This window comes from Limulus polyphemus, unplaced genomic scaffold, assembly GCF_000517525.1.
Source record: "Limulus polyphemus unplaced genomic scaffold, Limulus_polyphemus-2.1.2 Scaffold3089, whole genome shotgun sequence".
Taxonomy (NCBI): domain Eukaryota; kingdom Metazoa; phylum Arthropoda; class Merostomata; order Xiphosura; family Limulidae; genus Limulus; species Limulus polyphemus.
Genome location: NW_013668699.1, coordinates 113,075 through 127,633, shown reverse-complemented (window position 1 = coordinate 127,633; position 14,559 = coordinate 113,075). Strand labels below are relative to the sequence as shown.

Below are 14,559 nucleotides of genomic sequence, written 5' to 3'. Positions count from 1 at the left end.
AGCAAACAATAAGCAAAGTTGTTCATTCTACAAAAAACTGCACTGATTGAAAATTTTGCATATTATCAAGTATCCACAATACACAAAAGGGTCTTGAAATGTTATGCAGATAATAATTTGTAAGTATCTTAATTCATAAATAAGTTAATGCTGGGGTATTTATCAAACTGTCTGACTTCAGTGTTTATTATTTGAGAACTTTCTGGCTGATTGGACTGAAGAAAAAATAGCCCATCTCACTAGATGAAGACAAGAGCAAGAAAAATAACAATACCACATTTTCAACTCGGACAAAAGTCTAAGTGCAGTATCCAACAATCCCAGATCACTTATATCAATGAGCAAGTCCCCAATTCATACCAACATCTACAAGTCTTTGTTCTACTCATTGCAATATGTATGACTCCATGAGGGTATAATACAGAAATAGGATCAAGCAAGAATCAGTAGAAGTTTATATCCTTTCTACATCCTGTTTACAAGGATATCTCTAACTACATGAAGAACACCAACACCTGTACAAAAACTAAGAAAAATACACAAATATCGTTAAATAAATTTATAATTTTTCTAGTTTTTCTGTCATCACATCATATTAATATTTCTCTTACTATTCAACAAGATTTCATTCAAAGGAACACCCAACTCTGAACCAAAGAGCCTTTATACTAAAGAAAAAAGTATTCTTATTCTTGTAACTAACAATATATAAATTTACATTTAAAAAGGTCAATTGTTCTTTTCAAAGATATTATTTTTCATGCACAAAGGATGTCCTCTTTAAAATCCTATTTGTGAGTTTTGATGGCTATTGTGTTAATTGTTTTAGGTCCATATTTGTCAAATGATAAAATCAATGATTCCAACATAGCTACTCATATGAATAAAGATAAAGAAAATGGAAAGCCCTTGATGGAGTCCTTCCAAACACCGAAGATTAAATTTGTCTTGTTTGTGTTCTCTATAATACATTTCTATATATATATATATCCAAAATATAACAGGGACGAGAGAAGAGGTGTTGTTAGACACTTGCAAATGAAGCCAGGGTCCCGATTCTATTTGACAGTGCCTCAACTCCCCAGTTGGTGTCTTGAAAAATCAAAATAGAAAACCATGATCAATAGCATACTGAAATTCCAAAAGTTCCTGTGCCTACGGGCCGGAGCCCTGAGTCTTTTAAATAAATAGCGACGCCTATGGATGGGAGTCCTTGCATACAGGATGTTTCAGCTGGGTTCCTTTCCAAATGAGTTGCACGAGGTGGTGGAGAAAGAAGGATGGACTAAGAAAGAGTAATGTAGACTAAAACAGATACAACTTTTCTTGATGACTTAGTGTGCCTGACTGCTTATAATCTCGGATGTCTCACTTTTTATATAATGATTGAAGCAAGCTGAGTCATAGAGTGCTGAACATAAACGTGATGACAAATCTTACCAAGTGCTTGCGTATCAGGAGCAACCAGGGTTCAAATACAATCTACGCACACATTTTCAAACACCTCCAATCTCTTTGTTAAGGACAGAGTTCCAAAGCTGGAACCAGAGCTGAGGTGCACTGTGCAAATTGCATTGTTTCCATGGTGCATCAGTTACAATACACATAAACCAAACTGTCAATAGTCAAACCTTGTGCGATACTAATGCCCACCACTAATTTAGAAGCATACTAGAGAAGATGCAGACTATTATAAAGTCTTTAATACTTGTATACATGTTACTGTACATATCCTTCATTTGTAACTAAATTTTGATATAAGATACTGCATGAATGTGAAGCGCTTATGTAATTTGTGTATGAAACACATCAACTATTTATTCCATGTAAGTTTCATCAAAATCCCAGATGGGTCAAAAAAAAAAACTTTGTAGACACCCTTCCTTTCTTTCAACATAACTTAATACAAATGTCAAATGTAAGTACACAGACCCAATATCTGGAAAAGTTAGAATATGGGTATCTTCAACTGATAGGCTATCCTTGATTTTCTGATAAACACCCTCCATACACATCTTTCAAAAGTACACAAACTCTTACAAGTCAAAGTTGGTAAAATTAGAAAATGTAATATGAAAACCATATTATTAGTATGTTAAGGGTTACTTTTGTTAAGCCTGAGGTTTAATTGTAAAATCTTGCATTAAATACACAGCTACTTAAAATATCACAAATCAAACACTTTGTATAAAATATAAATTGTTTCCATTTATTACAACCAATATTTATATCATTTTGTATTGAAATAAGCTGAAAAAATATGAAAGAAATGTTTAAACTGTACCTGTAGTATTTTACTCCGGTTGAACACTAAAGTAACAGTAGCACAGTTGTTTCCCAACTCTGCTGAATTTGGTCTACATTTTGTGTTTGGAATCAATCCAGCCATGGAGCTTTTGGTGGAATTTTCCTTGGACACACAAATTCCTATTGAAGGGCAAGGAGGAATAAAACAGGTACTGTGGAAATTAGGGACACACTCCTGTCCCTGAGGACAATGAATCTTTTCCCCTGTTGAGTTTGGGTCAGCCAAGCAATTTTGAAAGCCACACCAAAACTAAAGTGATCAATGATGATAGTTAGACTCCTGTTAAACTACAAAATATGACAAATGTAGTCACTGTAATAAGTTTCTAAAATTCTCATTTGTTCCAGAAGACTATCCATACTCAAACTTCATCAACAAATAAAACAACAATTATAACTTAAGTGTTTCATTCACACTAGTTTCTTTTACTAGAAATATTTTCTAATTTTCATCTTAAATCAAATATTTAAATTCACTTTAATATAGTATTTAATTAAAAATGTAGGTTGCAAATTCATATTATTAATCATCATCATAATAATAATACATTGTACACTAAGGTGATAGTTTTCCATAAAGTAAATATGTTGTATCTTAACAAGTAATTAAATTAACTCACCTAATTGGTTATTTTTTCTATCTGCACAGTGAGTCACCAACACAAGGTAATAATGATATTAATATGTTGGAAAGAAAGCAGAAATAAGTTTCTAGAATTATATTTGGTTTAAGAAATTTGAGCTTTGCAGAGAACTAGACCAAAATAGAAATTTAAATTTTGGATTGGTTTTCAAATTATAATGGGCTTGGACAATCAGACTATGGATGGCAAAAAGTCAGAATTGCAAACTTTGGAAACCCATAAATAGAATTATTCTGTAGTGAAGCATGTTGTTTGATAGAGGTATTGGTGTTTAAAGGGTACATTAACTCTGATTTTGTGGCTTGTGTTGGATGTTTTGGTAACACTGATGAACTTGTGACTAGTTGCTCTTTCTTTATGTTATTAAAAAAATCACATGTTACGACCAGGTTGGGAGTTACTTTTTTGTTTCTTATAATTGTTTTGGTGTCATATGTAACTTAATTTCCCTGATAGGGGGTCAAAGGCTGCCTGGAGGGGTCACCTGTTTTAACCACTCACACCACTATACAGTAGTGTTGTCTGCCAGTCAGTCATTAGACACTAAAATGATGTCACATAGGGGACATTTATCATTGCAATTTGTACTGTTGGGCATCAGTAAAACATGTGCATGCACAAGAAGAATTATGCACTCTGTAGGTTACAACATAGGATGACATATGAACTTCAAACACAAGAAATAAAACTATTTGTTACTCTTAATTTTGGTTTTATTTACTCTTGAAGCAGAACACTTTTGGGAACCCTGCAGAAGTACATCTAGTTTTAATATTTGTATTTTAAAACTTAATTTCAGTAAAAGACACTTTTATATTGTAAAAAAGTCCTATTTCAAGAGAGAAAAAGAGGCAGTGAATATACCTTGGTGCAGGTGACTTCAGTGTCATGACAGAGACATGTGTTACAATCTTCATCCCATGTAGCGCCATGATTGTATATAAATCCATTCCATTCACACTGTCTCTTCCCTACCTCTGTCAGGAGAAATAAACAATATCTATATTATCTCTGTCTACCTAAACTAACAAGTATTTGAATTGTCAAAATATTTTACAATAAAAACTATGAGACAAAAGTTTTGTAGTTACCGTTTGGTATGTACTTTTCTTAATGCTTACTCTGCCCACTAATAACTTGCATGCTAATGATTTTTTTTTTACATGGACTTATCCTCCTCCTTGGATAATTTTCTTTTAAATCAAGGATAAGAGCCTACCAGTTATTTTAAATAACTGTAATAGCAAAATGAAAAAACAAACAAAAAACCCCAAGCAACCACTTCTCTCACTTTTGCTTAAGTCCAACACTGATTTTTCTCTAAACATACAGATACAGAACAGATGTATGTGTATTGTACAAACTTGTATATATATTCATAATTTTATTGCATACATTTTTATTTAGAACTAAGAAAAATAACTGGTACTGGATTTTACTCCTGGCAATATGAAGATAAGAAAATATGGAGTTATTACAATCTACTTGATTTTAAGAAACATGTACACCACTACTCACCTATGTTACAAAATCTTCCTGTCTGACCAGGTGGACAGATACATTGAAAGTCAGCAATACCATCTCTGCAGGTGCTTCCCTCCGCACAAGGAGAGGAAGCACAGTCATCAATGTTAATACGACAATCTGGTCCAGCAAAACCTTTGGCACATTCACATCGAAACCAGTTTATGCCATCCACACATCTTCCATTATTGTAGCAAGGGTTGGGGTTACAATCATCAATATCTGACAAAAAAATTAGATGGTTACAGTCATGCCTAGAAAAGATGCATATAAATAAAAGCTCAAATTGTGGTTCTACTAACAAATGTGGGAAAGCTGCAGCACATGCTTTAAATAAAAGATTTTTTTCCTTCCCCATGTTTGCCAAACTTACATACTAAACAAATTCATCTTATATCCCTAACAAGTACTTGAAGATTAAGATTTCTTTGACAGGTTCATGTTTTGTGCTTAAGCACTATAATCAATAATCCAGTTTGTAAATCAAAAATTGTCTGTAGATTATGAACAATGCTTATAAAAGACACTGCCACATTTAGACATTATAATATTTATTCAAAGAAAATTTCTTTGGATGTAAGTTTGTTGTAGCTTTGGAATGTTCTTGCACATTTGTGAAGCCATGGATATAAACCTTTATACATAACATATAAGGTTTGATATTTTAACACTTAAATCTTGTATCTGAGACCTTTCATTAATGATGTGGGGTGTTCTTACTTTCTGGAAGATAAGATTTTTGATATATAAAATAGATAATGTTGTAAGCATTGTATTTTGTTTGTTATATAGAGGGACCAGAACACCTACAAAATTCTAAGGATGTGACATCAAGTTTTTCTAGTATATTTGAAGCTATTTATAAATACAAGATAGTTATGAAATGTGTAGTTTTATTTCAAGATTGAGAGTGAACCAGTCAATGAGTTAGCTATTTCAGTTACTTTATAAGTAAATTTATTTGTTTTATTTTACATTAGTTAACATCATAAAATCATTTATAACATAGGCCTACACCAAGTTACAATAGTATACAGGTGTTCAAGTTAGTAGAAATATTAAAGGAGAAAATAAAACTTAAAAGTAATTTATCATCATTATGTTAACTGGATATTGAATTATTTTCACCAGATAATTCAAAAGAATTCATCAACAAGTGAACTACACTACTATAATAATATTATTGTATCTAAACTCATATACCTGTGTGTCTGTACATCTTTACAATTTACTATGTAAGCTTTCAAACAAACATTTGTTCTTAATGTGTCAAACAGTAGAAGTAAGGGCACTTTGTATATTATTAAAATAATACTTGTACAGTTAATAAAATCGCCATTCATCTGCATATTGACTAGTACAATTCATTTCATTAGATAATATGGTAATTTATTTTCCCCAAAATTTAGGGCTGCCAACTTTTAGGAATCTGTTTGAGTGAGACTTTTGAAAAAGTAAAATTGTATCACTCAGAACAGTGCTGTGACCCAGTGTGACTCGTGAGTACCGAAGGTGGCCATTTTCGGCGGGCCTGGAGACAGGCTCCCCCCATAAAAATTATTCAAAGGAGCAGAATGGTGCATTTCCTGTATCAATATTATATTTGACCTGGATCCAGGCGGTCAACTAACCACAATTCGTTGTATGAAGCTATTCATTTAATTAACACGTGAGCTTTTTTTTACTATTGAGCGTGAGAATAGGCCCTTATACACGAGTCTCACGCTCGATGGGCGAGCGTTGGTAGCTCCGAGAATGTCTGAGAAAATACTTCTACTTGTAGTGAAACAACTTCACTAACAAAGAACTACAAATATATTTTTATATTAAAAGATTACTTACTATTTTGACATAATATGCCTTCATAACCTTCTTTGCATACACAGGAAAACCCTGATCCCATGCTTACGCTTATACAGGTGCCACCATTTTGGCATGGACTGGAGAGACAACTGGGATTATTAGCTGCAGTTATAAAACAATATTTCATTTCGGTGAGTATAAAATACATAATAAACTTAATTTACTTTAAAAAATGAATTATGGTGAATATACAAGTTCTTAGGCATTCATTCAAAGATATCATAATTAACGAAGACGAGAAAACATAATTAGAATACCTAAACCTAAGGCACTATAACTAGTGTAGGTATCAATAATCTTTCTAATAATTAATACAATTAAAATTAATTCTATGTATAAAAATATCGAATATAATATTAAATATTTCAATGGATAAAGTTATTAAATATATTAATAGATGGCGCTCTAAAGACATGACACTCGCGCATTTTTCAGTACAACTAGAGAAGTGTGTGATAAGAAACGGGATAGACCGTCAAATTTTTGTCTGCAGGAATTTCTGAATTACGCCCGACTTGTCTCACGGATTTACATCCACTTAACTATCTAATGCCAACATTCGCTTACTGCCCTCTGTGGGAGTTTTGCAAATGAAATATAATATAATAAAAAATGAACAAACAATTTACTGTTTACTAAAACCTAGTCTTGCAACTTGTTTACATGAACATTTCACGGATTATGCCTTAATAAATATTGTTAAGACTGTTTTCATAAATGGCTTACAAATTTCAAGTCTAACAAAAGATCAACATCTATAGGCGAGATACAGATAATAAACTAACTGTCTTACACATTTTAAATTATGAAAAAGGTTTACAGTTCCAAACTTTATCTCTAGCTTGAATCTAGAAATTAAAATGATTCCCTCAGTTCTTTGAAACACGTCAATGATATAGAAACTTTGCTTTTTTTATCGTGATTACAGCAAAAGATCTGGGAATAAACTTCTTCAAATGCTCGCTTTAGACATAAAACTTTTGTACTCAAAACATAGAAAAAACAGTTTACTGATCAACACTACGGCGTACTTCGGAAGTTTAAATAGTCATAATGACACTTACATAATTCGATTATTAAGTGCAGATCTAAAAGCTTTAAGGTGTATTCTTATTGTATTAATAGTAATAGCTTCAATTGTTCAGAGATACCAGAAACATAAATTAAGGACTTAGGGTTTTACAAAACAATATGAATGATTTTGCCGCAATTTACTGAAAGTGAATAAACAAATGCATATTTTTACAAGACGTGACGAATGTTACCAGACCATTTATTTGTTTTTGTTACACTGAATGTGATGCTTAAGGAAAAGCTCTGATTCAATTTTATCTGTCTCTTATAAACTTTTATTCAGATATCTGAATATGTAACGTCAAAAAATAAGGAAGATTTAACATTATTTAACTATCAACTAATGAAACCGTGTTTTACTAAAAACAAATAAATCTGAACAATCAGCAAACAGAATATTTCATCATTTTATACAAACAATTTATTAAGTCTCTAGGTTTTTGGAAATTAACCAACCTATCTGACATGTGTGGCCTTCAAACCCACGTGGGCATTGACATACAAAGTTGTCTCCTAGATCTGTACATGTTCCTCCATTGGCGCAGGGATTGACAGCACAATGACTGTGTCCTGAAAAAAAAAAGTGATCATGTATAAGGGTGAAACATTTAAAAATAGATTATCCAGGTCACCTTACGGATGTCATTGCTGTATAATGTTACTTTAAAAGACTTTGTATTATATTTACATCTTTACTTCATGATAAAAATCTATTGAAACTTCGACCTTAACCTTTATTAACACCAAACTTCTAAATCTTTATGCTGAAGGACAGAGAAAGAATAGTAACAAACTTTGAAAGTTACGTTCAACGAAAGGCAACAACTTACTAAAAATAAAAGTTACAGAAAGCTAAGAATGAATGTATATTTAGCGAGAGAGGGGATACAAGCTACTGACCAAAAGTTAGAAAAAGATTTTAAAAAAGCTGAATTTTGAAGGCAATCAGCTTTAGAAACATAAAAACAAATCTAAAATACCGATATCTCTTGGGTATATATATATATATATATGTTATCGACAGATAATTGTGGAAAAATAAGTTTTTAAATTGTATCTAAACATTACTAACCACTTTGTTTTAATAATTTACTTCAAGTTATGTGGGTAACGACAAACTATGAAAATATAAAGCTAAACATTAATCAGTAACAAATGTTGAATTAAACTGAGAAGTATAAAATTATCTTATAGATTAGTTAAATATTTTCGGAAAGAAAAAATTAGTGAGAGAAAATCATATGAAGTACACAATTTCACATCAAACGCATAAAATGTAGAGTGTAACAAAACACACTTATAAAAGCAAAACAAACTGCACCAATGCTACAGGGCGTGCCAAAATTAACGGTGCTACAGCATGTTACTTGCACCTCTAACTTGGATTTTTTGTCTTCTTTTAAATTTTATACAACAGGCTTTAAAATATTTGATTGACAATAGACTAATCAACACCAATGTATTTGTGCTGCATAATATCACTATATTGCTTCAAAGTATTTTTTAAATTATAAAGAAGGGCATACAAAATCCTTTATTTAAATTAATTAGTGTATTGGTCACTTACCGAAAATTATGCGATTTGATACTATTAATTTTGACTCACTAAAATCATAACCTATCAAAAAATTTTTAAAGTTTAACTCACTAAAGTTGCAAGTTTTCCCCTTCCACCCATGTCTACATTCACAAATAAAGTCCGCGATTGAGTCGATGCATGTTCCATTGTTATGACAGGGATTCGGTTCACAATCGTTCTTATCTATGAGATTAAAAAAAAAGGGTCGCGGTAATAAACATGAAGTAACAAATGATTTTTCATAACATTAATAATACGATAAAATTAAAAAACAAACACACTCCAAGTGATCATCATTTAAAAGTTACGTAAAAACAAAGACAAGCGTAAAAATAATTATATGGAACTACATTGAAATGTATGTCTACACGTACAAATTAATTTGCCAAATATTGAAATAAAACAAAAGGGTTGGTCAAAACTAGTACATTAAGACTAAAAAAAGAAGAAAAAAGAAAGAAAACAAACCAAAAACTAAATAACAGCTAATTAAATTTATGATAAACATACGTATTTACCGAGTCATGCGGTAACCATCGAAACACGCTGCCACCGAAATTTAAATATGACGAATTAATTTAAATTATGTTTCACTTATATTATAACTAATGAAAATCATTACCTTCAATGGTCTTAAAGTACAAAATGTTCATGTGATTTTTATGTGGTTGCAACATTAATATGTTAAAAACATACGTTTATTTGTGTTACAATATGAAATTCAAAAAATGACATTTTTGTAGGAGCTTTTACTGATTTTACTTTATGAAATATATGACAGAGAGTATCTCTAATGTAACAACACTATTTGTATGCACTGTTTCTTTGCTGAATCGAACTGAAGAAACAAAAATTGGAACTACATCACTGAAAATAAAATACAATCATCTGTTTAAGATAGGGCATGCGTCGTATTTAACCTGTGGGCCAACTGTGAATACATTCAGTAACAATGCTAACCAGGATTTATCACGCCACATTCATTTCTTCTCGTTATAAAAGTACTTTAGTAACATTTTTATCACTTCAGTGTTCTGTTAGAAAAACGTTAACATTATGCGGCCCTGAAGATAACATCTGTTCTATGTTCATCTGTGATAAAAAAACGAAAACACTTTGTCAGCAATGGATTAAATTGCACGTGAGCTTCATAATTATTGTAAGAGAATGCTAAACTTCATACCACGTGAATTATATCAAAATAAAAGCTTATAGCGTTTTCAAATACTGTGGGTCAAGTTTCATCAGTGACGCTTTCCTACGGTTTGTCTAAAAACACAACCTACCTTTGTCTGCAGATTACATTCTACAGGTAATGAAATAACCTTTTTTTTTTATCTCAGTATTACCGAACTAAGATAGCTGGAATTTCTCTGATTATGAAATTACAACAGATTCATAAAAACTACTGGTGCTCAGAATGGAATTTGAGGCTTAAGTGACTGTATATCTAACTAATAAATAGGATCACACGCACGAAATGAAGATTCTGCCTTTGAAGCAGTCACGCACGACAACATTTTCCAAGTCACTGCACCCAAGTATGTACAAATATCGTCTTTAGGTATGCCTACTTAAAAAAAAAAGGTGTTTCACAGGCCGCTTCTGTAGTCTTAGCAATGCCTCACCAGGTAGAGAAGTATTGTTCAGAAACGAAGTCTTGTACAGAACTATGAGATAAGAAGAATTACGAAGAATAGCCTGAGGGCTAGGCTCCCCACCAGTAACATTGAAAGTTCTGTTAATCACCATAGGCTCTATTTCTGAGGAACTATTTTCCTTTTGGCTGCTGCTTCTCAGTTCGTAGTTCAAGCTGACATTGGGGATTATCGCTGAACGATGATTTATGGTTCTCAAATTGACCACACTTTGTTTTCTACGCCATCCCTTCTAAAAACGTCTAAAAGCTATTTCAAAATTTGAAAGGCATACTTCTGTTCCTTATTATACATGGATGAATTATTGTCAAACAGTACGACAGGGTTGTTTAGTACAGTCAATTAACGATACAAATACAAATACACAACAAATGTTTTCACATAAATCCTTTTAAAAAATTTACCGTTTTTAGAGACAGTTGCAATTCACGTGACAAATATTATTTTCTTTAATACTAATAAAATCCCAGCTTTGACTCACTGTTCTTGCTTCGATGTAAAAAGTTCTGATTGATTACTGTAAATACAATTAAGTTAATTATCTACACAATTACACTCATTCAGAATGCTCCAGTAAGTACTTTGTATACCTGTCGTTGGAAGAAGGTAGCCGTTAATAAGAAAACCATTTAATAACATAATAGCAAGACCTCAGATACTGCTTTCTATACATTCTGCTTTTTATGTTACCTTATATTTGTTCTACCAAGTCCATCAAACTTCTAAGTGAATATTTTACAAGAGAACGTATAGTTTGGGCAATGTATATTACCTTAACTATCATTTTATTTTAAACATACAGTTATTTATTAGTATCATTCAAATTCACCTTTTATACTCGTCATTAGAAATGTACGAGCATTTTTTAAATATATATATATATATATATACATATATATAATATGTAAAATGTCTAGGGGCGCTACATAAAACAAGTCTTACGCTGAAGTAACGTCTCCAACTGCTTTATGGTTTCCTTGGAACATTAGTTACAATCGAATGAGGAACGCTTTTTCAAACCTTTTTTGATAAGAAAATTTCTGCGTGTACGTTTATTGAGTGGCTAGTCACGTTTAAACTTAATTAACTTTAGGATTCATTATCAATCACTATATGTGCCACGAGAACGAGACACTTTATTAAGATGAAATTTTAAATAATAAAACACACAGTCATTTATATTCCAGTAAATACTCGAGTGTTGACGTTTAATATAAAAAAGCATCAATAATTTTATAAATTTTTTATGTGGAAAACAAAATTCAAATAAAGAACTTCCCATAAATTAATGTTGCTTTTATTCGATAAGAATATAATATCTTACGGTAATACTAAAAAAAAAAAAGATACTTATGATAACACGCGGGACAAAACCTCTTATTAATAGAAAAAATGCTTACTCGTATTACAAAAAGGTCCTTCCCAGCCTTCTTTACAAACACATAGGAATGAGTTTATTTTGTCCACACAGGTACCACCATGTTTGCAAGGGTTGGAAACACAGTCGTTTATATCTAAACCAAAAATCGCAGATTGTTAAAAACAATGATATTTTCTTTATCATAAATGTTAAGAATACGAATCTCTGCTACATTTAGGATACCTGTAAAGATGCCTTAGATTTTTACAAGTTTTTCAAAATGAGCAAATATAAAATAAAAATAACTCTCGCAAATCAAGCTTCAAATAATGTTTAATTAATATTTAAAATACGTACAAAACACATCACATTTCTTTTATGAAATTCAAATAAATCTTTCCGTGTGGTGAGTAAAATTGTCTATTGATTAACCAGTGCCAAAAAATAATAATAAAATAAATGTCATATAATGATGTAACAGAAAATTATATTTGAATAGCAATCTCACATCTAAACATATTTAATGAACTTGGAATACTTAAAAAACAAAAAAAACATACACCAGAAGCAATATGTTACCAAGCCTTTTCACGGAAAGAACAAAAAGTAAAGTTTTAATGCCGTATTTCTCCTATTAAATAAATAATGTTCTGGAGAAGAGAAAAAAAGAAGTTATTAAGAAAGACATGACAATGTAATGTATTTGTATTTTGTGGTTATTGTAAAGCTACGAACTACTGACCAGAAGGAAGTCAACCAGTCAGCACCATCCTACTACCCACCATGCACGCTAGGGAACTGACTACCACTCTTATAACGCGTACACCCACAGCTTAAGGTGCTGGAAATATACTATGATATTGCACTGATTCGAACCCGACTCACCAGATACGAAATCCAGAGCTCTATCACAGGGGTAGAATGTAATGAAAATTGGTTCTATAAAGTTACATTATTTTTACCAAATACACATTTATTATAAGCATAAACCTGAGGTCAAAACAAATCTAGCTGACATTTGAAGATGTTTATTTTTTATGGTTTCACTTCATTTCCTGCAATCTTATATATCAGTAATCAACTAAAATTATTTTTGAGAGGATAAAATTACCTTGGGCTATGATGTTGCAAGGTATAAAATATTCACGTCCCTTTGTTTTATGCAAAAAAAAAAAATTCGGTACTTTTACCTAGATAGGACACTAGTTGTTCATCAGTACTTGGAAGTGTCATCTATGATGAATGCCACTTACTGAACTTAGTTTTTCATGATCTTTTCTTTAAAAGTTAGTTTCATTTGGATAGAAGGCATACGGTGGTATGGTTAATATGAAAATGGAACATTATTCAGAATTACCATTCAAGTTATTCCGAGTAAATTTTTTTCACTTTGGACGAATGTTTTTGTACATATTGTATTAATAAAAAAACATTTTAACAGGCTTCAGTAAAATTCGTAGTGCATAGATGAATAAAATCTCATCAATATTAACCGTGATTTCTTGGGTTGTTTTACAACCTTTTTATGAGAATGGATTGTATAAGGTAATAAAAAATGTTGCCCGAGTCTGTCTAGTTAGTTCTAACAAGCGCCGCCATGATCTCAATCTTCTCAAGGTTAGCGTTTACATCCGGCAGGGGAGTGGTCGACTCTCTGCATGCTAAGCCACAAAAACTGCCACTGGTCAGCTAATTAAGCAACCAAGTTCGGCTTCTTTTCTACGCTGATAATTGTATTTAACCACGGAGATATTACAAGATATAGTGCGTACAACACACAAAGTAATCTTACTATTCTATCTGTCTGTATATTTGTATATTAAGTTGAGCCCCAGAAAAAGCTTCTTGTGTTTTTCCTTTTTTTTTTTTGCCTGTAAAACACATGTGGGCGAAATGTCTAATTCGTCTTATACATCATTCCTGCTTTCGGTAATAGAGAATTACCTAGTGGATGTTATCCTTTGCTTTCCAAGAAAATATATATATACATGCAAGACGTATCAGATAAGTAAATACTACCTTTAAGGCCAAATAACCAGAAGCGTATGAATCAAGAAGACAGACAGTTAAATATGTATTCAATTTCTAGAAGAGTAAGGAGCTGCTATGTTTAAAAGAACAGTTTTCTTCATATTTTTGGTATCTCCAGAAACCTTCATATTTTATCTTCCATTTCATGTTAGCCAGATCTTCTTTACAACTTTAATTGTTTCACATTGTTAATTGGTGAAACTATATAACTATATTTTTTCCGTTTAATTACATTTCTCATAGCAAATAAAATATCAATATTGCTATAAAACGAGGAATATATGTGTACAAAAACAAAAGTATGTATTAGACAGTGTAGTTATTTTTGAAGAGTCAACCAATTGTAATGTGGGTAATAAAAGTAAGCCTGTAGTATCAGTCAGATAATTCTGAGCTCATAATCTGTTTAGAATTCGTACTTATTCTTGTTGTGGTGAGTTTACGTTGTTGTTAATAATGGCTGGAGACGGCTTAAGTGGGTAATGAAGAAAAACTTTAATATAAGTTTAACATGACAGC

General features: G+C 31.6%; 1 protein-coding gene across 1 annotated transcript in view; it reads right to left on the bottom strand.

Annotated features, from left to right (window-relative positions):
* LOC106468631 (protein jagged-1-like) overlaps positions 1-14,559 on the bottom strand; it is a 125,509-nt gene that overhangs the window by 8,860 nt on the left and 102,090 nt on the right. Inside the window, exons 9-15 of the mRNA XM_022396976.1 lie at positions 12,050-12,163; positions 9,061-9,174; positions 7,869-7,982; positions 6,318-6,440; positions 4,470-4,697; positions 3,816-3,928; positions 2,285-2,557 (exon numbers count right to left, since the gene is read on the bottom strand). Of these exons, the coding sequence (XP_022252684.1) occupies positions 2,285-2,557; positions 3,816-3,928; positions 4,470-4,697; positions 6,318-6,440; positions 7,869-7,982; positions 9,061-9,174; positions 12,050-12,163 (1,079 nt within the window). The remainder of the gene's footprint in view (positions 1-2,284; positions 2,558-3,815; positions 3,929-4,469; positions 4,698-6,317; positions 6,441-7,868; positions 7,983-9,060; positions 9,175-12,049; positions 12,164-14,559) is intronic.